The sequence below is a fragment of the Sus scrofa genome, chromosome 1 (genome assembly GCF_000003025.6).
Source record: "Sus scrofa isolate TJ Tabasco breed Duroc chromosome 1, Sscrofa11.1, whole genome shotgun sequence".
In the NCBI taxonomy this organism is placed as follows: Eukaryota; Metazoa; Chordata; class Mammalia; order Artiodactyla; family Suidae; genus Sus; species Sus scrofa.
The window spans coordinates 262,297,037-262,323,643 of NC_010443.5; the positions used below are offsets into that span (position 1 = coordinate 262,297,037).

Consider the following 26,607-nt stretch of genomic DNA (forward strand, 5'->3'; position numbering starts at 1 on the left):
ACCCAGTCTTGTGCCAAGGCTTGAGCCCTCTCTCCCTGCCCCTTCCCTTCGTCATATCAAATTCTCCCCCATCTTCCAATCAGGCTCCTCTGTGCCTCCCTCCCAGACCCCCAACATCTCCTCTTTTGAACCTAATTTCATGAACTTCTCATCCAAGGATATAGCTCAGATGCCCCACTCTATGCCAACAGCACACGGGCGGGATCTGCCTGTTTACAGCATTTGCCTGGCTGACAGTTCCGCAAGGGCCCTCGCTGAGCCTGCGGAACCAGCACGGGGCCCAGCAGAGCACAAGGTCAGGAGCCGGACAGAGGACAGCAGCCAGCCTGAAGGCCCTCAAAGCTTAGATTAGAGGAGAAACCCACCGTCCTGCCTTTACAATGCTTAGTTTCCTAGCTGGGAACCAGAACCAGTTTTCCACGAAGAGGGTTCACTGTCTAGCGGCCCAGATACTCTGGGGGCCAGGCCCGAGCCTGAGCCCTTCACCAGAGCAGAAGAAAGAAATGGAATCCCATCATGCTCTGGATGTAAGTGCCAGCACTTCTACTTGCATTAACTTTATTTATTACACAAATAAGACATTTACAAAGCACAACATGAAAGGTATGTAACAAAACAGACATTGGTTTTACAAAAAAGTGCTTACAATTTTTTTTCCATGTGGATGTGTTTCCCCCCTTTTGTTTCGTATTTAAATAAATAGTCTTGATGGCCTGTACGTTCCCAGGCTGCTCTAACAGGCTAGTGGAGACATGTCTGAACTGCAACATGCTACAACCATGTGATCCACGTAAGGAACAGACCCTGTGGGGGAGGCTCAAGGCAGAGTGGGTACTGGGTGACCCAGGGCAGGGCTCAGCCACCCACTCACCACATGACTGTGCTTGGGACTGTGATCATTGGGAGCAAAAAAAATCAAAGGAAACATGAGAGCTCTCCAAACATCAGCAATCAGACCCAAGCTGCTCCTGTTAGCATAAGCACCAAGCACTGGGCCAGGCACACATTATTCGCAGGGTGGGTGAATTTTGAACCAAGCTGCTCTGATCACATTCTGAATGGGTGCCTTCTCTTTGCCCTGAGTCAGCTGGAACCATCTTCGAAAGGGAAAAGAAGCAGGTTCCCTTTGGGGGTTGCATCCACGCCCAGCCCTCCTCCAGGTCCCATAGTGAGAATGGCATATAGGTTTTCATTTTAAATGCCAAATTCAAGCATTTGGATTCTGAAACCTTATCCAGACTCAGTGAGATAGAGAGTGCTGCAATCGATTAGCGATGTCTGCCAGGGGTGAAAACAGGGACAGCCGATACCTTTGTACCATGAACTTGCTTTCCCTGCTCTAGAGTCTCCTTCCAAAAGCAACATATCAGGTTAACCAAAGCAGGAAGAAGACCTTGGGCTGAAACATGCTTACTAGCAGCCTCTAGCGGGAAATGCATCAGGACACCAAGTATTTCTATAATTAGAGGATAAGCTTGGGACAGATGGGCGTCCCCTGAAAACATAAATCATGGCTGCGTGGAGCCCAAGACCTTTAGTCTGGGGTGGAGGAGCTATAGCAGGACAGGATGGATGAGAGCACAGCTGTGTCTGGCCTGCGTTCTCAGGGGTAGGTGGGGCTGGCTCTGGGCAGGGTTGATGGGGAAGCCCAGAAGCAACAGCCAGAATCCTGGGCTTGGCACACTGACCTAGGCAGTGGGCCCCCTCTATCTACTCAGAGGTGGGTCCAGAATGACCACTCTGCCATTTCCCCGGTCTCTGTTCTCCAGTTCCCCATAAGAGGCCCAAGCATCCCCATCAGGAGTCAACGAGTAGCCAACAGGGGTCCCCAGTTCAAACCTGTCCAAACATTGAGAAATGTCACCTCACAGATCAAAGACCACCTCTACTATGTCTCCTGCACAGATGCTGGATAACTAGGTGGGGGCAGAGCCCCCAACACATACCCCGAGTTTCCTCTTTCCCCTCCTTAAAATGGCTAGTGTCTCTCTCAGCCCAAGGTGCCACATCCTTCTCCTGGGTCTCCAAACCAATGGGGGTCTTTGTCCCCTCCCAGGCTCTGCTTACCCCCTCTGCCTCTTGGTCTAGGCAGGCCTCCATCTCTGCCCTATTGGGCCTCTCAGGGTTGGTCAGTGTCTTTTCTCTCTCTGAATTAACTTGACATAACCAGACAGATGGAAATGATAAAATTAGAACATAGCTTTCCTTTGGGGACATCCCACAAACACTGTAGAGTTTTCCAGACAAAAGCAACAGAATGGATAACATGGGGTTGTCAGCTATTCAGAATTCAGAGATGGTTCCAAGGAAGGAGTAAATAAAGGCCAACATGGGAGGAAAGAAAACCTGTAAATTGGAAGGCTGTTGGCGTCACGCAATTCAATTCGGCCTTTTGCTATTGTGATCAGCTTAAGCTGAGGATGACTCCTGTCTAAATGGGAAAAACAAGGCTGTTGTTTTCACCCTGACTCCAAATTTCAGGGAGCTCTGCCTTCCGGGAGAAGGACTCCGCGGTGCTCCTGGCAGGTTCTGGTTCTCTGCAGGAGAGGGGAAGGCCAGGCCTGGGGGCCTAGCTGGTGGCGGGCAGGACGTCGGAGGAGGGGTGGACGTGGAGCGGGTGGATCCCTGGCAGCGGCTCGAACTCCGGGTTTCAGCGGCTGAGGGGCAGCTGTGGGGCGCCCATGGACAGATGCGGAAGCGCTGGCAGCGTTAGTACTGAAAAAGGATGACCTGCAAGAGGAGGGGTGGGGGGTAGCTGAGCTAGAGCCTGCCCTATCCGGCAGCCTCCCCCCCAACAAGAGGTCCTCCAAGGTATGGAGAAGGAGGGTGGCCCAGGGTCCACGTCTGGGTTCAAATCCTGGCTCAGTCACTTACTTGCTGCAGGACCCTGGGCAACTCACTCCACCTCTCTGAGCCTGCTTCCTCATCTGTAAAACGGGAATGATGAAATCTCTCTCTCAGAAGGGGGAGGATTCGGTGAGACTCAAGAGCAGCAACAAATGTCTCCTGGACGCTGGACCCGGCACTGGGTAAAGTGCCTGACATGCATGACGTCATAGAACCCTTGCCTCAGCCCCACCGGGGTATCCCAGCAGCATCTCTGTTTTACAAGGAAGGCACCGGGAGGCTGCGATCACCCAGCCAGGAAGGGGAGGACCTAGTGCTGCCACCCAGGCCTGGCTCCAGAGCAAGCTCCCTTCATTACACCCACGGCCTCCACCTCTCCAGGCCCCCTGACAGTTCTCACTGGTGCTTACTAAGCACCAGGCCACGAGCCCAGTACTTCATGTGGCCCAGAAAGAACTTTGAGAGGCAGGTGGCTGGCAGTGGGTGGAGAGGAACCAACTGCCTCCTTCCCTCACAACTTCCCACCTAAAGTGCCTGGCTGACCTCTCACTGCTGCCAACACAGCCAGTCCCCTGAAGTTCAGGTCAAGGATTATTGGCTGTCTGGCAAATTAAATGTGCCTTTTTTTTTTTTAATTGTATTTTTAGGGCTGCACTCGCGGTATATGGAGGTTCCCAGGCTAGGGGTCCAATTGGAGCTATAGCCACTGGCCTAAGCCACAGCCACATCAATGTGGGATCCAAGCCGCATCTACAACCTACACCATAGCTCATGGCAACACCGGATCCTTAAGCCACTGAGCGAAGCCAGGGATCAAGCCTGCATCCTCATGGATGCTAGTTGGATTCGCCACTGAGCCACAATAGGAACTCCAGTAAGAAGTGCCTTTTGGCAGTAGTGTCAGGAGGAGGTTTCAAGTGGTCCAGGGACATCAAGTGGGCATGGCCTAGGGCTGTTCCAGTTTGTGATCAGGAAAGTTACTTGCCCGGGTAGGTTACCACGAGGAGGAGACGGAGGGAAGTCGCAGTGATGACCTCCTTGAGAGTAATGGTCACGATAACCAACATCTATGAGCGCTCTCTGTGCACCAGGCACTATGTTAGACTCTTTACACGCGTTATGGCATTTGCTCTCAGCAACAACTTTACATGGTGGGAACGATTATTAGCCCCATTTTGTGGACGAAGGAACTGAGGCTCAGGGAAGCGCACTGTGTTCCCAGGTCTCAAAGTGAGCAGGTGGCAGAACTGGGGTTGGGTCTGCCTGACTCCAGAGCTCACATCACACTGCCGCCCCCACACACACCCCAACCCAGGGCCATGCTCTTCTCTGGGCTCCCAGATGCCTGGCTTTGGGCTCTTCCTAAGAGAAGCTCTCTCAAGAGGGATGACTCTGAAAGGCCCTCCCCGTCCATGAGCCTCAGTCTCTCCATCTGATCCATGACAGCTGGGCTCTGGTTTCTAAGGGCCTTCCAAGCACTAAACTGTGGGATGAGGGGCCATGACCAGGAAGAGATGTGGTTCTGGAAACTCACAGGCATATGTGGCCCAGTGATAATTTGGTAAAGGCAGAGGGTGCTACCCTGGATGCTCAGCGCCCCATTCCCTTGGCCAGGCCAGCGCTGGTCTTGATGAGTGGGTTCAGAGGGCTGCCCTGGGGGGCACTGAGTCTCCCCACAGCTAGGCCGGCTCAGGCCTGGAGGGACTTGGGAAGAAAGCCTGTGTGATTCTGCACAGACTGACCACACACAGCCCGCCAGGCCCCCATGGGTTTGGCAAGATGTGGACAGAAACAGTCCTTGGGAGCTGGCAGGAAGGTCTGACAGGGAGAGGATGGAAGATCCCGAACAAGGGGGAGGCATTTTTCTGCAGAGCTGCTGGACGTGAAGTTGGGGACATGGCCCAGCCAGAGAGAACTCTGGCTCAGCAGCCAAACCCAGGGGCCAGAAACCATCACAGCCAAAGCTGCCAGACCCAAGACTAGCTCAACCTTCAGGCTGAACCAGACAGAGCCACAAGCTTAACTGAGAAACCAGGAGACAAGGGCTCGTCTCACAGCACTGAGCCCAGCCCCAATCCCTTGCAAGGCTCCGCTCTGTCCTCCAGATAATGCCCGGGCCCTGTGCTTGAAAGCCCTTTATTATGTGACCACCCCCACCCCCATCAGCTTCCCCCATTTCCCTGGGCCTCGGCCATGCTAAACCCCGGAGGATCCCTCAAATCCAGGTTCCTCCAGCCTCTGTGCCTTGGCACATGCTCTTCTCTCTTAAAACTGGTCACTCCCTCTCTGGGTCCTCAAAGGCCATGTGCATCCCTCACCTCAAATTCCATGTCACCTTGGGGTGTCACTGCCCACCTCCTGCTCTAAGCCACCAACCCCCTGAGGACAGGGATCGTGCCAGCTCATGTCTGCAGTCCCCCTCGCCAGCTCTGAGGCCCGCAGTCCTACGATTGAGGCCAGCTGTACCCATGCTCACTGTGTGACCCTGGGCAAGCTACTGCTCTAGCTGAGCCCCAGTTTCTGCAGGTATGAACTGGAGTCAATCACAGTCATCCTCCCAGAGAGGCTGGGAAGGGCAAGGTCAAAGAAGAGCACTATGCAAACTGTAAAGTGCAGCACAGAAGGAAGTGATTCCTGAATGAGGCAGTCTTCAAAGTCTAACAGACATGCTGCATCCCTGGACAAGTCAGGTCACCTCTCTGAGCCTCTGTCTCCTTATCTTTACCAGGAGGACACCAGCCTCATATCCACAGGGTGACTGGGAAGCATCAGGTAACATGTGTATGTAAAGTGCTTCTACCAAGCAGCCCTTCCTGTGAGTGACAATCTCCAAGGGGACGTTCCTGGGGCGAGCTCAGTACCACTCGGGTCAGCTCAGTACCACTCGGGTTCAATATGTATTACCATTTACTTATAAACCTACCCATCCAATTAGGCTGTCTGTAACCCCCACAACCACCTCCCTCCCTCCATGGTGCCCAGCCCAGAGCCCTGCGTACATAGCGGGTGCTCCATCAGGAGGGAGAGTAAGAGCTGCTGTCCTGGAGGAACAACCCACCCCTGGCTGCCCACCAGAATCACCTGGGCTGGGTATCATACCTTCAGCGCCCTGGACCCCGCCCCTGAACTCCCCATCAGCTCTCCAGGGATGGGGCTGAGGAATCTGCATCTTCAGAAGCTGCCCAGATGATTCTGACGTGCAACACGGTGTCGCTCAGCTCAAAGGCCTGGCCTCTCTCCCTGGCCCAGCACATCCACTGACTCCCAGCTCCCTGCCTCTCTAAGGACCACTAAGTGATGCTTCTGAAGGAGGCCTCCAGGGCCCACCACAGTCCACACTCCTCCACCTGACAGCCCGAGGCCCCTGCCCTTCACTGTTCTTCCTCCCAAGCCTGTGTGCCAGCAGCCATGGATTGCTCCAGGTTGCCTGAGAGCCGTGGCGGCTCATCCCTTCCCTGTGGAACTCTGATTCAGCCTTCAGGCCTGGCTCAGACGTGCCTTCCTCCGGGAAGTCCTCCTGCATCTCTCCTGAGCTGTACCTACCCATCCCGCAGCTCCCTTGGGCCCCACATCACAGTCTGAGCATGCTGTGTCGTAACTGGTGGCCTCCTCAAGGGCAGGTCTATGCTTTCCTCATCTCTGTGCTCCTAGCAATGGACTTGGGGCTCCTGGGCACAGTTAGTACATAGCAAGAGTTGGCTGAATAAATGAACAAGTGAATGAATAAAGACACAGGTTCTCATTCAGGCTCTGTGACCTTGAGCCACCTGGGCATCAATTTCCCCATTTCTATAATGAGAGGGTGTCTTAAAGCAGTTGCTTTCAAGGCTCTCTGAGAGGTGCCTCGGAGTTGAGAGGGAAGTAGGGCCCTACTCCCTCTGCAGTTTCACCCAGAGTTCTGCCCACTTTCAGCTCTGTGGGTTATGGCAAAAAGTAAACACTTGGGTTCCTGGGTTTAAAAACAAAGCTTTGAAGCCACTGGATTGGGTGACATCTAAGCAACTTCTGGATGTTCAGTCCTAATGCTTGAGCCAACCAGAGACCAGGTTCCACAAAGGAGGACTTGCCAGTTGACCAAGGTCACTGGCTGAGCTGCTGCCCTCCCCCCCCCGGGGGGGGCTGCCCCCCATTTGGAACATTCACTCCCAATAGACAGGAATATACAGGAGGCAGTAGGAGAAACCAGTGAGATGGTGAGAGGCAGGGCGATGTGTGATATAAGCCCTCCTTGGAACCGCAATGTTTGAGCAAACTAAATTCACCAGTCTGAAAAAGAGATGGCCAGCTATCGACAGAGGGGGCTGCAAGGAGGCTGGCCATGCACTTGGAACACGCTGGCACCTGCTCAAGGGACTTCTGCGGGCCACAGTGGGGGCCTGACTGTGCTGGGCAGAGGGTCTGCCACAAAGCGGCATGATGGTGCCTGCTCAGCGATGAGAACCCTGCTAGAAATTCATTCCCGGCAGAGCGGCTCTGACCCACCAGACCCAACCGGGCTCCATTTACCTTCTCACCCCGGTTGGAGAGTGGCCCATCCATATCGGCTTTGAGGTGGACGGGGGGCGCGGTGTAAGGCAGCCGGCAGTGCACCTGCCCGCACTGTACCTGACCTGTGGATGAGAGGATGCCTTGGAGCCCATCCCCCAGCTTCCATGCAGGATCCCACCAGTCCTGCGCTTGGCAGGCTGGAGCCCTGGGGCCAGTTTCACCTCTGCTACTTAGCAACTGGGGGGCCCTGGGCAGTATTTCAATAAGGCTGGTTGCAATGCTCTACCATCTTTACAATCTAGGAAGTGCTATATGATCACTGCTCGGCTCATTGAAATGAATATATTTAAACACCTCCTACACACAAGGCTGTACCCCACCCATTAGGACCCTCCCTGGGGGCACTGGACCATCTTATCTCCCAGGTATCACCAAGGCTTTTCTTCCATACTTCCTAGAGGGCTCTGCGCTCATATGTCACCTTATGATGTTCTCCTTGGTCCACACTATTTGTAATGGCAACCCAACACCAATAGCCATCCCCACCCTCCATCCTTCTCAGCCTTAATTTTTCCTCCTTAGCACTTACCATCATCTGATGCATATTTTTATTGTTTATTTGATATTATCTGTCTTTGCCAGATAGAACGCAAACTCCAATGAGGGCAGGGATTTTTGTCTTTCCTAGATTCTAGATCTTTGAGGACTTCCAGGACCTCGAATGAGGCATGGCATCTAGTAGGTACCCTTTAAATATCTGTTGAATGAATCTCTGTGGCCTATTCCAACACCTAAGACTGTGAGGGGAAGTCCATCCTAGGTCAGACCCAAATCTTTCATGCTTTAGCCTCTTTACCACTACAGTAGAGGAGTCTATGGCCTTGCTCTTCTCTGCGCCTCATCCTCTTTGGTCACAAGGGAAAGAGCCCTGTACACAGACTTACAATTTTTTCCCTTTTTTTTTTTTTTTTTTTTTTTTTTTTTTGTCTTTTTAGGGCAGCACCTGTGGAATATGTAAGTTCTCAGGCTAGGGGTCGAATCAGAGCTTCAGCTGCCAGCCTGCACCACAGCCACAGTAATGCAGGATCCAAGCCACATCTATGACCCATGACACAGCTTGCAGCAACGCTGGACCCTTAACCCACTGAGAGAGGCCAGAACCTGTATCCTCATGGATACTTGTCAAGTTCTTAAGCCACTGAGCCACAATAGGAACTCCCAGACTTACATTTGATGTATAACTTAGGACAAAGCAATGTGCCAAGACACTGTGCCTTTTTGAACCACAGTTCCCTTGTTTATAAAATAAAGTGGTTGTGTAAAATGAGGGATTCTTTTTGTTTGCTTGTTTGTTTTTTTTCTTGTCATGGCTGTACCTGTGGCACATGGAAGTTCCCTGGCTGGGGGTCAAAACATAGCTGCAGCTGCCTGCCTATGCCACAGCCATAGTAACACCAGATTCAACCTATGCTGCAGCTTGAGCAATGCCAAATCCTTAACCCACTGAGCAAGGCCAGGGATTGAACCTGCATCCTCATAGACACTATGCTGTGTTCTTAACCTGCTGAGCCACAATGGGAACTCCAAGATGAGCTATTCTTAACCTGGGGTATTCTAGGGGGTCCATGAACACCCTGAGATCACATGGAAAACTATGTGTGTATGTGCTTATTTCTGGGGTCTAGTTCCAAAGCTTTTGTATCAGATTCCAAGCTTGAAGGCTCCAGGAAACACAGGAGTCTGTAAATTTAGTGAACTGCAAAGAAAACTGCTAAGGTGACCTTCAGTCTTGCAACAAGAGGCAACAGGGCCGAGTACCCTTGACACCTCCTGTGCCAGGCTAGGTTCACCTGGAGGGGAAGAGGAAAGGGCACCTCGGCCCCTTCTCTAGGTGTCCAAGACAGTTCTAGGCTTGGCCAACAAAGCGTGTGGGCAGAATCTTGGCACGGCTCTGGAGGCCGCACCCACAGTCCCCACTGGGGTCACCAAGATCCATTACCAACTCCACAGCAAGTGCTGGCTGGGGCCTAGAAAGCCCTTGGTTCTTGCCGCCTTTAACAGATGAACTAGATTGTCAATGAGCTCTCTGCAGCCTGAACATGTCATTGTTTAGAAAAGAAAGGGGGTGGGGAGTCCCTCCTATTGAGCAGACGGTTCAGAAATGGAACAGAACAAAGAGACATGGTTTCCAACTGGCAGCCTAGTGGGGTAGGCAGGACTCTGCACAGCCAGCTCTGCCAACCAGAACCACCGCCACCAACACAAGAGCAGCTAATACTTATCCAGCACTTACTAAATGCTGAAGACATTAAGTCAATTATCTCATTTGATGCTCACAAAACTGCTTTGAGATAGGTATTCTCTTTCTTTTCAAAAAGAGATTGGATACACATTGTACTCATTTTCATAGATGAAGAAACTGGTATTCAGGGATGCTATGACGCTTGCCCCATGTCACACAGCTAGTAAGTGGCAGGGACAGGATTTGAAGCCTCACAGTCTGACATTAAAGCCCACTTGATCATTAAGGAATCCTGACTCCCACCAACTTACTGTGGGTCCTTGGTTTCCTCATCTGTAACTTATTAGTTAATGATCTCTGATGTTTAGACACATGTGTGAGGACAGTGCCTAGCACATGGCAGTGACTCAGGACACAGCTGGGCTCTATCTGACCGCCCTTCCCTTTTACTTGGAGCCAGAGAAAGGAGGGTTTGAGTTTGTGGGTATGTTGTCACCACTTCTATATTTCTGGTTACACCCAGTTCTGAGGAAACAATCAATAGAAACAACCTCAAAGAGAAAGAAAATCTGTGATAAGCACCTGCTCGGTAGCAGATTCACTGAATGTTCATCTCCCAGAAATGCACAGGGCTTCTCTCTCTCTCTCCCCCCAGGTTCCTGCTCCAAGATCACTCCACCACAACCTGCCACCCCACCTTCCCACCTCTCAGTCCCCACTGACATGCCTGCCCTGCCCCCTTTATTAGCTTACTGTCTCTCCCACATCTCCCATCCTGCAAAGGGAGCCGCAGAAGCAGCTGTTGTGTTTCTGTTGTATTTCTGTTGTGCTTCTGTTTGTATGCTAGTGCTTAGGGCACAGAGGACACTCAGAAAGTCTTTGCTGAATAAATGAGTGGATCCTCACAACCCTGTCAGGTAGACATTCTCAATGTCCCAGTTTACAGATGAGGAAACAGATTTAAGAAGGTCAGGTGATTTGCCCACAGCCTCACAGCCTAGGGTACTCCTGCCACGCTGGCTTTCTTCTGCAACTCCAAATGCACCCATGCCACCATGCCTTCTGCCTACATCCGGTTCCTCTGTTGCCTGCGCTATTTCCGCCACTCCTGTGTCTCACTAATTCCTACCCATCCTTCCGGTCTCAGCCTGCTGAAAAGCGACATCTCCAGACACTCCCGGCCCCATCCTTACTATAGGAATAACCACAATGAAAACCAAACGCTCATCTATCTGGTATTGTTCCGTGTAGTCTCTCCCTCCAGAACTCAGGCCCCAGAGGGCAGGTACTTTACCCATCTTGCTCTCTCCCTAGTCCCCGGGCCCTGGCACAAGAGTGAGCGCTGGTAAAGTATTTTTCGAATGGCTGAATGGCTTGCCTCTACTAAGGGTCCAGCTCCACCGAGGCAGAGCCGGGAAACTGCACTCCTCTCCCCAGCCACTAGGTCCGAGGGACGGCGGAACCCTCATCGTTACGCATGAGGCTCAGCGAGGCCTCCCCACACCTCCGCCTCCCAGGAACGCTCCTCCCCGCCCCCCCTCTCCCACAGGCCGGGCGGCCAGGGTGTCGCGGTCACTTACTCTCAATGTAGCCGTGCAGGGTGACCATGCGAGCCCGCTCGGGACTGCTGAACGGGGAGTAGTGGATGTCGTCGGACAGGGTAGAGGGGAGGCGGGACGGCGGCGCCCCGGAGGGCGGCACGGGATGCTGTGGCGTGTGCTTTTTATGACGCGCCCGGCAGTTTTGAAACCACACCTGGAACGACAGCCTCAGCAGCCTCAGCCTCGCGGAAAGGGGCCAGACGCGCCGCCGGGGGAGCCCAAGCCGAGCTGCTGGCCGCAGTCTGAGGAAGAGCGGGCACGTGCGCCCCAGACCCGCGGCGCCGCAGCCCAGCTACGCGCTCGAGGGCCCGCCCCCCCGGTCCCTAGACCCCGCCCCAGACCCGAAGGCCCCGCCCATCCTGGCCCCACCTGGATGACCCTTCGGCTGAGGCCCGTCATGTCCGCAAGCTTCTGCAGCGTCTGCGCGTCGGGGTTGTTGTCCTGCGCGAACTGCGCCTGCATAACCTGACAGGCGCCGCGGGGCGGTGAGGCACGAGCCCGCAAAGGTCGCCAAGGCCTCGGCCCAATCAGAGGCTCCGACCCGGAGGCAACGCCCCAGACAGCTGCAGCCCCTCCCCGCCACCCGCGGGTCCCGGCGGAGGGGCGGGGCCAGGAGGCCCTCTCAGCCACGCCCACTCCGAGGCCCCGCCCACACCGGCAGCTCGCGGCCCGCCAGAGTACCTGCAACTGTTCGGCGGTGAAGGACGTCCGCGCGCGCTTGGCTGGCTTGGGCTGACTGTCCTGTTCCGAGGGCACTGCCCCCTCCAGCGTGAGGCCGTTCCCTGGGGGCGACAGAAGTGGCTGACCACGCGTCCCCATCTCTTCTAGTGGCAGCCTGGAAAGGACGGGGGTGGGGGGAGCTGGTCCCTGGAAGTGTCAGGAGCGGAGTTGGTTGGGCGCGGGGATCCCAGGGTCCTAGTCCCTGAGCTCAGTCTTTGGGGAAGGGGTTTCCATTTCTGAGCGTCTGCTCATTACCAGACACTTCTCTTTCCGTGTGCCCTTTATGTCTTACAGCCCTGAGGACGGCACTATCCTCGTGTTAGAGCTGAAGAAACTGAGGCTCAGGGAGAAGAAAGTCCCTGCCCTGGACTTTTCAGACTAGTATTCTGACAGCTGGCTGACTAGCGCCCCAAATTGGGCTCCCTCCTTGATAAACTGGAGAAACCTAAGGATAGTGGAGATGGGAAGCAGGCAGGTTGCAGAACTGTGATCCTAATTTTTGTAAAAACGGATGGAAGCAAAAAGTTTGGAAGGATATACATCAAAGTGTTAGCAGAGGAGAATGCAATTGTGGAGACTCTACTTTCAATGTTTCTGCAACTTCTGAGGCTTTCACAACAATCATACATCATTCCAATCATATGTCATCACCTTATTTCTCTAAGGTTTAATTTTGTTAACTGGAGTATCTGTTATTCTCTTTCCACTTATATTACTTTTATGATCACACTAGATACATTCCCATTTTATTTTTAATACCTCATTTTTCTGAATACAAAGGTAATACATGCTCCTTATTAAGAACTCAGAAAATTCAGATAAGCACAAAGAAGAAAATTAAAATCTTCAGGAATTCCACCACAGTTCATATTTTTTTTTAATTAGGAAAAACACTATGTTGAAAGAAAGAACAAAACAAACACTCCAACATACATACATAGAACAAAAAGCTGGGAAGATGTACACTAAAATGTGAGGGGTGGTGGCATGTGGAGTGATCTTTATTTTCCTCTTTTTGCTTAACTACCTTCTCTAAAATTTCTATGATGGATATGTGTGTGTGTTTAAAAAGTAAAGCAGTAGCCAAAACGGAGGGCTGGGCAGTAAAGGAGATCTGAGGCCTTAAGCGTTCAAGATTCCCTGTGTGATAGGAGTCTGAAGCCAAGCCTGTGAGAGCCAGAGTGTAGCCAGCAAGGTTGTGACTAGGGGTGGTTGTGACTGGTCCAGGTATGGAAGGAGCCTGATGGAGTCCCCAATGGGTCACAGTGTGGGGGCAACTCTGGCTCCTGGGCTTCCATCCAGCTCCATTACTGACTTGCCCAGTTACTTGCAGGTAAATTCATAGCACCCCAGTTTCACTTGTTCCCCACCTAGACCCACTTAGCCCTGATCCTAGCAGGAGAAAATAATGGCCCTGCTGTAGTCATGGCACTAGGATGGGGCAGACCTGTTATGGTTCAGCCTCTATAATCCCTGGAAGATCAGTCCCTGGGCCTGAGTTTCTTGGGAAATCATAGTATCCAAGCCATAAGAGATTTAGGGATCTTTCTAGCCTAACATCCATCTTTCAACTAGGGAGACTGAGGCCTAGAGATGAAAGGAAAATTCCTACGTCCGCATAACATGCCAGAAGCAAAACTGAAGCTGCCCTATTATGAGAATCATCTCTAGGTTCACGGAGTGCCTCTTGGCTTTACCACATGTCAGCTCAGCTGCCTTTGAGGTATCCTGTCATTAATCCCGTTTTACAGATTCAGAAACATAATTTGCAAGCAAGGGCAGTGACTTTCAATCAAATGGTAGAGCCAGAAGTGCAAGGTCCGTGCGCAGCCCCACCCGCACGCTACCTCCAGGTGATAAAGGGGGCGGCTGGCGCTAGAGAAATGTGGGCAGTCCCTGAGGTGCTGGGGTGGGGTGGGATCAAAGAGGGCTGGGGGCCGAGGTGGGGCCAGTTACTGGGCGGGGCGGGTTGGGTACCGTTCTCGGCGGCCCTCTTGAGGTTTTCAATCATGGTGTCGTAGTGGATGCGGCACAGCACCTTCTCCTCGACCAAGCCAAACTCCTCGCCGGTGGATAGCTGGCGCTTGCACGAGAAGCAGGCGAAACAGGCCAAGTGGTAGGCGTTGCCTCGTGCCCGCCGAACCCAGTCGCTGGCGTAGATCTGTCGGCCACACCTTGCGCACTTGGTCCCAAACCGGCTGCGGGACATGGAGCAGGGAAAAGGGTGCCAGGCTCAGACAGGCTATCCAAACCCCAGTGGCCCCAGGGCGCCCAGGTTCCTGAGGGCCTTCACTCATGCATTTCCCTTTGTCTGGATTCATCACCCACTGCAGCCAAGCCCCACCTAGAAGGTGAGCTGGTGGGTGGTTTTTATTTTCTTCTTGGTGCTTTTCTGAGTTTTCCAAATTTCCTACAATGATCAGTTACATTTGTATATAGAATTAATCTGCTCATTAAAATACATCATAAGGAGTTCCTGTCATGGCTCAGCAGAAACGAATCCGACTAAGAACCATGAAGTTGCAGGTTCGATCCCTGGCCTCACTCAGTGGGTTAAGGATCCAGAGTTGCCATGAGCTGTAGTGTAGGTCGAAGATGCAGCTCAGAGCTGATGTTGCTGTGGCTGTGGTGTATGCCGGCAGCTATAGCTCCGATTCGACCCTTAGCCTGGGAACCTCCATATGCCATGGGTGTGCCCTAAAAAGAAAAAAAAAAAAAATATATATATATATATATCATAAGAGTTATGGGAAATACAATAATAGTAATAATATGGGTAAATTTGAGAGCAATTACCACTTGCCTGGCAAGATTCTAAGTGTTTTATGTTGATTATCCCAATTAGTCTTCATTTCGCAAATGAGGAAAATGGGGACCAGAGAGGTAAAGTAACTTGCACAAGGTCACACAGCTTACAAGGATAGAACTCTAGCCAGTCTGACTCCAGAGATGAATAAACTATAACCCAGCTGTAGAGAAGCTCAGAATTATTTAGCAGCATAGACAGTTAGGCACTTACTGGCTTTGTGACCATGGGCACATTGTTTAACCCCTCTGAGTTCTCATTTTCCTCACCCTGAGCAGAACTAGGTGACAACAGCAATGACTACTGCTATTTGTTGAGCACTTTGTAGTCTATTAAGCAACCAGGTAGTCCCAGATTCTGGAGCCCTGTGACATTCTAATGAGACAAAAAAGCCCAGATCAAATGCCCCACTCTCTCTTAAGCCTTCCTTGGTTCTGCCTCTCCCCTCACCCTTTGTGGTGTGGCTCTTTGGGTGTGGCTGCCTCCACCACCAGACTGGGAGCCTCTCCAGGAAGCAGCAGAGTCTGGTTTGCTCTGTCCCAGCAGTCAACCTAAAGCCAATCCCCAGAGAACCAGGGAAAGTTTGTTCTTTAAGTGGATGACTCACCCTGTGGCCCTGTCCCAATCCCCTGAGCCTCAGTTTCCCTCTGGTGCACACTCTGTTTCAGCAAGTGGTACCCGTGCTCATCCAGCCTCTCGAGCTTGGAAACCTAAATCACACACTCCTCCTCTCCTCAACCCACATCCAACCAACTGTCAGGCACTGCTGGTGTCCTTTCCTAAGTATCTCTGGGACCCATCTCCTCTCTATGGCCACCCTCCCCTAAGCCAATCTCCCATCATGGGCCCCTCACTGCCAGTGTCCATGCCTAGCTCCCTGTTTAGCATCATCCCTGCCCACTCATCCTCCACCATGACTACAATGAAGTTTCCAGCATGGACACTTTATCCTATCCTCTGCCCTGCTTAAAATCTTCTGGTGACTCCACTCTCTACTCAGGATCTGGTCCAAGATCTTTGGAGTTTACAAAGCCCAGCAGACCCACATCCTCTCTGGCTCACCTCCTCCCTAACCTTCCTCAAGATCCCTCAGCCTCACACAAGCATGAGTCCTGGTCAGTCGCAGTGGAAGGTCGGTCCCAGATCTTACGGCTCCTCGGAAGCACTTCCCACCCCAGGTCCTTGCACAGCCTGTTCCCTTTTCCCACACCCCCCCACCCCAACTCCTTCTCAGCACCCATTGCACCAATTGGTAAATGTCAGGTTTTTTGGTTCTCCTCTCCACCCCTGGCATTCCTGGGACAGGATCTAGATTTGCCTCTGTGTCCCCAGAGACACGCTCCCCACCCCATCCCCCAAGGAGCACCCACAAACACCTCAGTCTGTGGAGGAACCAGCCCAGCCAAAGTGCTCTGGTTACAGCTTCGCCTGCCTTGGCAAATGAAAGCAACTGCCAGTTGAATAAACGGTCTCGGTCTCGGGTTGAACTGAATGCGGGAGCACGGAGGCCTCTGCCTGCGCCGGCTCTCAGACATACCCCCAATGCCGCTGTCGGCCAAGGAGCTGCAAGGAGACCCTGTCCGCCGCCGCGCGGTTTGTTCAGGCCGCCCCACGCGCCTTTGCCGGGTCAACTGCCCGCCCCCTCAATTGAAGAGGTTTCCGACCCTTTAAATTCCTCTTCCGCCGCTCAGCCGCGGTCTCTGTTCCTAATCCCTTAGTAAAAAGGGGAGGAAACCGCTTCTCCCACCCCAGCCTACTCCCGCTGAGGGGCAGACCCCGGGTTGCGCTTCCTGGATCGGATTGGGAGAATTTCCTGACCCCCTGAAAGGAGAAAAAAGGGCCAGCCAGTGCAGAGCCCTCGCTGTGGTCCAGGGGTTCTGGACGCAACTCTTGCACTGCACCAACTGGCCGCAACCACGTAAGTGGGTACTCTGGCGCCCATTTTGCACACGTGGAATCAGAGATTCGGAACGGACAAGCGACTTGCCCAGGACCACACAGTATGGAGCAGGGGTTGAGGTCCCTTCCGAAGTGCAAAAGCACTCTAGAACTTGCAGAGGCAGCCGCACAGGAGATGCGTAAATGCGTAGAGTTGAATCCCCCGGGTGCATGAATAGTAAAGGGGCCTGGTCTGACAGAGTTGCGTCCCCACTCCGGGCTTTCGGTCCTGAAAACTCCTGCTTTCAGGGCCCGGGGCCCCTGCAGACTCCGGTTAGCGGGGAGTGTGTCCCCAGAGAGCTGGAAGAGCTGGAGAGGGGAAGGTCCCCGCCTTCAGAGGCAGGCGAGAGCGGCAGCGTCTCCAGCCCGTGGTCTCCGTGTTCCGGATCTGTGCGCTGCGCCAGAGTGTTAGGTTCCCGGGATTCTCGCTATTGGCTCTGTGTGATTCCTCGTTCTCCTCCAGGACTCATCCAAGACTCCCCATACATCCCTGATCTTCTCGCTCTGGGAGTCCACGGCGCCCGGGCGCGTTCTTTGCTGCTCACGGTGATTTCATCCCACTATTCTAAGGCGAGAGCAACTTTCTCACCCTCCATGTGTCACCCCAAATGCCAAGAGCTGTCCCCTGCTCTAGGATCTCCCCGCGCTCGCCCAGTCAACGAAAGCATCCTCGTGTCGGATCCTTGGAGGGGGCTGGGGGCCATTAGGCAGTTTCGGATGCGTTGTGGGCTGCTTCTGGCAAGTGTCCCCCACCCGGGGACGGGGTCAATGGCACAAACAAGGGGCACGAGGAGGCTTACGGATCGAGGCTCTGACAAACCGACAGACTCCTTCCCAGGCGGGCTGCGAGGCCCGAGCCTCCGGATTCCGGAAGCAGCGAAATCGGCGGCGGAGACAACGAAACTTCAAGAAAGGGGTGTTCGGGAGCTGCGAAGGGAGCGCCAAAGGGATTAGGGGGCGCGGCCACCCCCCGTCGCCCCGAGCCTTGTGCGCGCCCCTCCCTGGGTCCCCGCGCGCGCCACAGGGCAAAGGCGCAAAGCACATAGGCGCTTTGGGGTTGGAAAGGGGTTGGACCAAGGCTACGCATCCTAGCAACTGGTGAAAAGAGTAGAGTGGGCGACGCGCACCACCTTGCCCTCTCTCCCGGTAGTAGAGAACGGAGACCTCCGGCTGGCTGTGCGGAGGGATCTGTGCGCCCGTTGCTCAAGTCAGGCTAGCTCTGTCGGCCTCCTGGATACCGAATAGGAGTTTGGCGATTATTTGTTGAATGAATGAGCCTCAGCGAAAGAGCCCATCCGAGTTTCACTACAACCTCTGACCCCATTACTAAGCTACCCCTTTTCCGAAAAGCTAGCTCAGAGCGGGAAGGCCAACGTTAGTTAAGAAGCTGGTGAACCAAGCGCTGGCACTCAAACCAGTGTTCACTTGTTTTGTGTTCAGGATGTTTGAGAGCCTTGGAGAGAGTCTAAGAAGCTAACAAGGGGGATCAGAGGTGGAGCCGTTCCTATTTCTTCTGCTCCTTTCTTCTGTGCAAACCCTCAGGAGAAGCCTCAAACAACTGAACCGGCAATTAAGAGGTTAAAACGGTCTGCTCCTCGGAGGTCCCAGCCCGAGGCCCCTCCCTGAACTCACTCTCAGCTCCCCCAACATCTGTCCGGCAACAGCTGGCGTCTGCTGGGCCGCTCTAGGCCATGGTGGGGGGCCTTTCCCAGCTCTAAGCCTCCCAGGAGACCCTCCATCCAGGGTAGGGGGTGGTTCTCCCGCTGGAGTCCTGGGTCCTAGCTTGGGTTCAAGGCAGAAGGAGGGAGAGAAGACTCTGGGCTTGCCCTAGGTCACATGGACCAAGCTGGGGACAGGACCGCCAGTAGGCAGCTACCCCCCACACACACACCTGGATCGCCCCCAGGCACTCCCTGAACCCCACCCCGCATAAATGCCAGTCGATATCATTAACCCTTTACTCCCCACTTCCATGGTCAGGAGGGAAGAGGGCCTGGGGACCCTGGTGGCCTGATCCTGGCAAAGTTGCTCCAGCCACTGGGCCTCTGAGGAACTCCCTCCTGCCCTAGGACTTCCAAGGCCCACCCAGGGACAGTCACACTCTGAGCAGAGTGGATGCTCCCTGCGTGAAGCCAACCAGACCAGGCGGGGCTGGCAGGGAGGTATTGGCCATTCCACAGGCCTCACCTTGTGGGCTGGGGGGCTGATATGTCTCACCTATAGAATAAGTGTATTGAATATTGAGACACTGGGATGGTGAGTCAGGCAGCCATGGGGCTGACCCAAGTTCTGCCACTTATTAGCTATGTGACCTCAGCACTCAGGGCCTCAGTTTCCTCTCCTATAATGTAGGGATTAAGACGGTATCCTACTCTCAGGGTGGATCTGAGGATTCAGTGAGATAAAGCCATGAGATGTAAAGGGTTAACACAGTTTCTGGCTTAGCGAAGGGCCCAGTACAGTCTCCTGAAAGTGTCCTCATCCCTGTGGGACTCTGGGCGCAGGACTTTCCACTCTATCCACTTTCCACTCTCTCGGGACACCATCTCCTCCACTCTGTAATAGGCCCGAAGCTTCAGAAGGTGGGGGACCCAGAAGGCATTGTAGATCAGTCCAAGCCACCTTTGGGGGGCAGCAACCACAGGCTGGTGGGCGGGAGGAAGCTGTCCCGGCAGTGGAGGCGTGAATGCCCCAGAAAGAAACACTATTCCCCACCCCTCTCCCAGGACTTTTTTCACTTCTTGGAAGAAAAGAGAAAGAAAAACTGTCCTAGCCTGCAAAAAATGAAGAAATTAAAAGCAATACATATTGTCCTGATGGTAATTTTTTTTCTGCTAGGACTCAGGGAGTGAGAAGAGGTGGAAATCTGGCTGAACCCACAAGAGACAGTGAGGTCCTTGTTTGGGTGGAGAGCTGGAGAAACTGAGGCAGAGAGGTCCAGCGACCTCACTGAGGGCACACAGCCAGAGGAAGACCAATCCCTTCCAACGGTGCAAAGCCTGGACCTCCAGATTCCCTACCAACCACCCCCACCCAGGCTCTGCAGCCTCTTGCCCTGATGATCTTGGAATGTCTTGTTAACTTTAGCTTCCTGAGCCCCCAAAGCTGCCGGTTCTACCAAAGGAAACTGAAGAGGGGGGTGTGTACAGCCTGTGTCAAGGAGGGGCAAGATGGGGAGTAGAACCCAGAAGAAACCCTTCCCTGGGGGATAAGACCAGAAGCCAGAGGACCTGGGAGCCATCAATGCCCCCTCCAAGGAGACTTGGCCACTTCCTCCCTCCCTGCATCCTGTTCAGAGATCTTGGCCTCTCTTTGGGGTGAGTGCTCCAGTTCATTTCCCATCAGACCCTTGACCTTGGGCTTCAGGAAACAGTGGGCTAGAGAATCTCAGTGCAGGGCCCCTCCGCTGAGCCCCAGCTCCAGTGAGGGGCTCTGCCTCCAGGGCCACCATTCCTGCTCTCTCCAGGAAGAGAGCCTGGGCTGCCACTCAGAGCAGACAATAGTCCCTGCCTGGCGCTCTGCCTGCTCTTCTCTCTCCCTTTTGGGGGGTTTTATTATTTTTGTTACAGGTGGGGCTGCCAGGGCTGAGTTATGCCTTCAGGGAGACCTGGCTGGAGAGAAGTGATCAGAAGAGCCACAATTCTTCCCTAATCCAGAGAATGTGAGCTTTTCATTCCCTCCATTTTCCTAACTAAAAAAATCTGTTTTAGTTCTACTTTGGGGGCTCTTGTCACTGGAAAAGGATTAGCGCTCAGAACGTGCAGCCCCGAAAACGGCCCAGCCCCATCCCTTCTTCCTCAAACTGCCTGGGGAAATGCCACCAGGGGATTGTGCCGGAATCCACCATCAGTGATGCCCACAGCACCTACAATTTAGGGAGCCTCTACTGAGCCTGCCTCTCTTCACTGGCCTCCTTGGCAGCTCAGGGAGGTAACACTGGTAGGAGGACATGGAGGGCTGAGAGATGCCATGATATGCCCAATGTTACCCAGTGATTCAGGGTTAGGCTGATGGAGCCCAGTCGCTGCCATGGGAAAGGGGACTCCACAGCCAGTGGAGGTGCTGAACGGTGGTTTTGAATAATCCTTGAAGGTCTAGTAAAGCACATCTACCAGAGAGGCTGGGCAGGAGCTGGGCTGGAGAAGCAGCAAGAACATGTGGGCAATTGGCTCACAGGGCTGCCAGGTCCATCATCATCAGGAGAGCCAGGACCGAGGTTCAAGCCTGCCTCACTCTGCAGGAAGAGGCCTGCTGCGTTCCCCCAGATAAAGCCCCTGTCCCTGGCTAACTGATGAACCAAGGTGACCTGAAAGGGCAGGTGGTTTTTTTTTTTTTTTTAACCAACTGGAGTCAGGCATAGAGACAGGACCTGGTTAGACAGGGACCCTAAGCTCCATTTTCTTCCCAGGCCTGCAAAGGGTCAGATGTGGAGGGAAACACATTTCACTCTGGTTATACATCATGCAATGATAATCCCACCCTCACATACACACACCCCACAGCCACAAGTCCACATTCACATCACACCTTTGAGCCCTCAGGGCCAGTGAAGGTCATAACCAGAAATGGGGTGTGCAGCGGGCTGGGGAATGACACCTCATCCTCTCACCTCACCTCCAGATCCCAGTCCAGATGGGATACCTTACTGACCACCTCTCACAAAACACCTCCATACAAGGTCCCAGTGTTGGCACAGACACACACTCTCAACACTCACACAGGGACTAAAAAACAAATGCTTGTTGTAAAGGAACAAGCATGCTGCCCACACACCCTTCATCCTGCTCATGGACACATTCGCCCAGTGCCATTGCACAGATCTGAGCAAGAAAAACACACAAGCATCCTTGCCTGCTGGTATCCAACTGGTAGAGCCACCCTCCCCATGCACACCCTTGCTGCTGCACTTCCATTCAGGCCCGTAAGCCAGGAAGAGACCACTTCTCTAACCAGGTCTCCTAAGGTTTTTCTCAGAGTACCCCAGGCTCAAATGCTGCAAGCTTCCCCCTAGAGTCAAGGTCCTCTCTTTCCCAGTTCCCAGAGAATCAGTGGCTGGGGTGGTGTGGGGTGGGGGGGCAGTATTACTTTCCACAGCATTCGCCTGACCGCCTGACACTGGGCATCTTTCTGGGGCTGGGGTCCAGAGGCAAGAATGGAAAGGATGTCTGCGGATGGAGAGTGGAGGTTGTAGGGAAATAGCTTTCTCTACTTCCTGAAAAAGCTCCTGGGAACAGGAATCCCTCCCAGGAACCAATCCCGCGCACTCTTTCCGGACTCCGTAGGCCGGTGACCAGGCTTTGGGCCTGCTTTACGCTTCCCGCCGGAATCAGGCGGGCAGCTGCTGCTCCTCTGACCTCGCAATGACCTCGACCCCATGACCGGGTCAGGCCGGAGCCGCGTGCCGAGGCGCGCGCAAGCGGCGGAGATGTGGCGGGAGGATGAGCCGAGCTACTGTGGTCGAGAACGGCCCGGGATGCAGCGCCATGGCACGGAGAGCGCAGCCCCAGGTGATCCTACGCGGGGCGGGGGAGCAGCAGCGTCCGACTCCCCTTTCCCGTCCCGGCGGCCCAAAGTCAGAGCCTAGACCCGGGAGAGGCTGAAGCTGGGGCCAGAAACGACGACGGAGCTGGGACTGGAACAGGCGTCTGGGACCCAGGCAGGACCCCAGACTTGAAATGCCACACTCCCGACGCCGGGGGCTGAGTTGAGGCGCAGCCGGAAACCGAGGTCTGAGGTTAGATCGAGGCGTTTGAACGTGGGTTCCGATCCGAGACTGATGCGAGGCTAGTACTTGGGGTTGGACCAGCTTCAAACCCGGCCGGGATCACACCCCAGCTCAGGGTCCTGCCCGGGAGAGACGCGGGCTTGGCTGGAGTAGGAATAGGGTTGGAACCCAGAGCCGTAGCGAATCGGAGATGCAGCCAGATCGTGGCTGGGATAAGAGCGGGCCGGCCAGAGAACATCAGAGATCCTCCGAAACGATGGAGGTCGGAACTGGAGCCTGAGACTCAGGACCCGAGACCGAGCCAGAGATGCTACCAAGATCTAGTGGGCCACAGCAACAGGAGGCAGATCACCGGCCCGGACCAGTTCCGGCACCAGCGCGCGACCTGGAGCTCCTGGTTGGTGGCGCTGAGAGCCGGTGGGCTGGGCCCTCCTGGCTTCCAGGAGTGCATAGGGACCGGCGGGCTCGGGCGCCAGAGACCACACGCCGCAAGGGCGACCTCCGCGCGCGCTGGGGGCCTGCCTGCAGCGACATCGCTGGCCCAGCGGCCGCAGCCTACCTGAAGTAGTCCATCTTGCAGAAGATTTCCTTGTTCTTGATGTAGCAGCTGTTCTGCTGCCTCAGCGACGTGCGACACACGGAGCACTCGAGGCACCGCACGTGCCAGATGAGGTTGTTGACCTGGGGAGGGGGTGGAGGTGGGGGGCAGCTCAGCGGGGGCCTCTTTTCAAGCCTCCCCAGCCCCATCGGTAGACAGCCGATGGAGGTCTGGAGGTGAAAGGTGCACATTTCTTGTGCAACACTGAGGCTCAAGGAGGTAGAAATAAACTCTGCCCATTTTTCAGACGGGAACCGGGGGCGCAGAGCGACGCTAAGATTTGTCCAAAGACGTGCAGTCAAGCAAGCTGCGGCTAAGCCAGGATTCGAAAATTTAGTGGACCTGGCGCCGGCCCGCTTCCCTGCAGTCCTCTGGGTTGCAACCCACACCCCGCCAACACACACACGCAACACCCCGCCCCCGTCTCACCTTGAGCAGATACCGGTCCAGGATCTCGAGGCCGCAGCTGGAGCAGATGTTCTTGCCCGCGGACGGCACGGAGGAGGCGGCAGAAGGCGGTGAACAGACAGATGGCGTGCTGGGCGTACAGGGAGAGGCCCGACCCTCGTCCTTGTCCAGAGCGCCTGCCAGGGCCTCAGCGTCAGATTGAGCCTGCAGTGGGGAAGATGGAGAGAGCCGCGCTCTGAACTGAGGGCTGAGCCGGATGCCCGGCTTTGCCGCTGTCTCGGAGACAAATCTGGGGCTCCAGCGAACTAACTGACAACGAAATCCTCCCAAAACGACAAGCCACGGGCTACAGAACAGGAATCAAAGGGCTTACTGGAGAGGAAAGAACGGCTCCAACTTTTAGCACGCACGTCCTAGGTACAAGGTGCGGTCAAAGCTCACATTCCCGGCCAGAAAACCGAGGCTCGGAAAGGGGCGGCGCCCTCTGGGAGTCCCCCAGCGCAAGGGCAGCTGTTCGGGGCCGGAAAGCCGGGTCAGCTCCCCAGGGCCCGGCCGCCGGGGGACCGGGGGCCGAAGGTAGGGCCAAACGAACTCACCATGGCGGGCGGCGCGGTCCCTTCAAGGCAGCGAGTGGTCGCTTTGCAGCCGGACCCTGGCTGGGCCATCACCTGGGGGAGGGGGGAGGGAACGCAGGCGGCCGAGGCTGCAGAACTGGCTCCGCGCAGCCTGAGCCCAGCGCCTCCCCGCGCCTGTTATATAAACCGGCGCGGAACAATGAGTCCTAACTTTGTAGTGGGCATTTAAAGCCCTTCCCCACAAAAGCGGTGTCTCTCTAATGAAGCAATTTGAATTTGGATTGGATTTTTTCCCTCTCTCTCCCCCTCTCCCTGCACTTAACCCGTGGCTCTTGAAGTAATCGCTTAGTTCCCTTGCAATCCAAGCCTCTGAGGGGGAAAAAAAACACGCGCACACACACAAACTACCTGCAATTAGAAATTGTCGTGAATGCCCAAGATAAGAGGTAGCCAGAGTGTCAATTCCAACTGTCAATCAGTGAGATCCATCAGGCCGCCCAAAGAATTGCAAATTTGATTTTTTAATGGTAGTAATTAAAAATCGAATTTTTTCTCCCTCCACCCACCCCCCTTCCTCGCTCCCTTCTCCTCTCGACACAAAATGCAAAAAGGAGAAAAGAGAGAAAGAAAGAAAATAAAAAAGAGATGGGGGGTGGCTTTTGAGGAAAATTAAACCCAGAGCGCTGAGAGCGTGAGCCCGTCCGCCCCGCGCGAGGGGCGAAATTGATGCGGAGATATATTGACGCGGATTCAGGCGCCTTTCGAGGGCCAGTCCGAGAGAAACCCAGAGCCAAAACGGGGGCTAGATCAGGGGCAAAACGGGACCAAAAGAGAAAACGGAAGCGTCCAAGGAGAGGAAAAAGCACCCTCCAACCCCTCAGAGCGCCCGGGACAAGCCCAGCACCGCGATTCTCAGCGTTGCGCCGGTACAACCCCCGGAGGATCGGCGCTATCAGCGCCTATTCAGACGGACAATACCCGCCTCGCCTCCTCTTGATTCGCCTGTGTCTTTGCTAAATCGCTTTTTGAGAAATTCCTCCAACATTTGCATAATGTGTTCCCGCTTTCCGCGACCACCCCCCCGCCCCGCGCTCGCGCGCGCTCACACATTCACAGACACATACTCCCAGGCTCACCCCCGCACCCCTCCTCCCTGCGGCCGCCGCCACCCGGCCGGGCCCGGCTGGGTCTCGGTCCCTGCCGACCCCTGGCCCGGGAGGCTCACCCACTCTCTCGTTCACTCACCTGCTCGGTGGTGGGGCCGCCCTTGGCCGGCAGCCGGCAGCCCTCGGGCAGCGCCGGGGCGGCGTTCTCATGCTTCCAGTACATGGGCCGGGGAGCGGCGGGCTCAGCCGGCGCGCAGCACGAAGAGCCGCGCGGAGGGGGACCACGGCCGCAGTGGGAGCAAAAGCTGAAGCAGGAGCAGCAGGAGAGCCGAGGTGCCGGCCCCGCCGCCCCGGGCCCGGCCCCAGCCCCTGCCCCCGGCCCGCGCGCAGCCCTGGCCTCCCTGGCTGCCGCCGCAGCTGCCTCGGAAGAAGGTCCCGACAAACTTGGAGAGGCCCCCGCCCCCTCCTTCTCCTCCTCCTCTCGCTCCTCGTAGTCCTCCTCCTCCTCTCCCTCCTCCTCGTCCTCCTCCCCCTCCAGCTGCGGTGGCGGCCGCCCTGCCGCTGGAGCCCCGCTCGGTTCAAGATGAGTCATGCGTGACCAATCCCCTCCCCGCGGAGGGAGAGCGAGACACACACAGCGAGCCAGCGACCCAGAGACACATACACACAGACATATAGACACACAGAAATTCAGAGCTGCTGACAGACTCAGAGACACTCTGACATACAAAGGCACAGGCAGGCACACACTGCACACAGCTCACTACGGCCCCTCCCTCGAGGGGCACCCACAGCCCTCCAGCACAGCTCCACTTTCAGATACCAGAGGGACCCATGGTCACATCTTGGGCTGAGATAGGTCTTATATAAAGTAAAACACTTTATACTTTGTTAATGCAATTCCTTGCCTGGTACGATTGTGTACATCCTGATGCAAATGATTACCTGTTTGCCTCATTTACACCGAGCACAAGGCATTCATACATTCTCACACACCTGCACAGCTGCCTCTGCTCCGTAACAACCAAAGAGCACACACCAAGGACTTGGGCTATATCCTATTCTCAGTGGGATTGGGCCAGGTGGGGAAAGGGGAATTCTGGGGTGGGGGATGCTTCCTTGACTTCCCCAGGGAGGGAGTGCCTGGGACACCCGCCTTCTTTTGAGAATTTGCTGAGCCATCCAGTCTAACACCTATCACCTTCTCCAGGGCTTTATCAATAGAGGTGGGGAAGGCAGGGAGGCCCAGGCATTTAGATAGGAGACACAGCCCCCAGCCCCTCAGACACAAAAGCCTCAAACTCAAAGATAGAGCCTTACACAGTTCACATACAACACATAAACACAAGTGGACACATGTCCTTAGTGCCCTTCTTTGCACACAGAGCTGAGACGTATAAATACATAGCATCTTCTAAAAACAAATACACACATTTTCTACAAAACAAAAAACAAAACAGAATTAGATCTGGCTCTAGAGACAACACACGTCTAACCTCCACACAGTCGCACATACCATCACCTCCCTAATTGCCCTCATTTACGACTGTAAA

The 26,607-nt window shown here is 54.7% G+C and overlaps 1 protein-coding gene across 4 annotated transcripts; it reads right to left on the minus strand.

The window, feature by feature from the left end:
- On the minus strand, positions 521-25,741 carry LHX6 (LIM homeobox 6). 4 transcript variants are annotated; one of them, XM_021068367.1, is made up of 10 exons: positions 25,194-25,739; positions 23,970-24,041; positions 23,395-23,577; positions 22,927-23,048; positions 13,876-14,096; positions 11,860-11,960; positions 11,548-11,643; positions 11,158-11,332; positions 7,354-7,457; positions 521-2,730 (listed from the first exon to the last, which is right to left on the minus strand). In XM_021068367.1, the coding sequence occupies exons 1-10, from the start codon at positions 25,644-25,646 to the stop codon at positions 2,710-2,712; spliced, it is 1,548 nt and encodes a 515-aa protein (XP_020924026.1). In that variant the 5' UTR covers positions 25,647-25,739; the 3' UTR covers positions 521-2,709. The 4 variants fall into 4 exon arrangements, with proteins under 4 accessions (XP_020924026.1, XP_020924035.1, XP_020924043.1 ...); XM_021068376.1 differs by lacking the exon at positions 7,354-7,457 and having other exon boundaries at positions 25,194-25,741; XM_021068384.1 differs by lacking the exon at positions 23,970-24,041 and having other exon boundaries at positions 25,194-25,570.

Bases quoted from the DNA above. Each gene is read 5' to 3' on its own strand.
- LHX6 (XM_021068367.1), bottom strand. From the start codon at position 25,646: ATGACTCATCTTGAACCGAGCGGGGCTCCAGCGGCAGGGCGGCCGCCA. The intron at 14,097-22,926 runs GTAGGCTGCGGC...CATGTCCCGCAG, and splicing joins TGCAAGATGGACTACTTCAG to CCGGTTTGGGACCAAGTGCG. The intron at 11,333-11,547 runs GTGGGGCCAGGA...CTGTCGTTCCAG, and splicing joins TCAGCCGAAGGGTCATCCAG to GTGTGGTTTCAAAACTGCCG.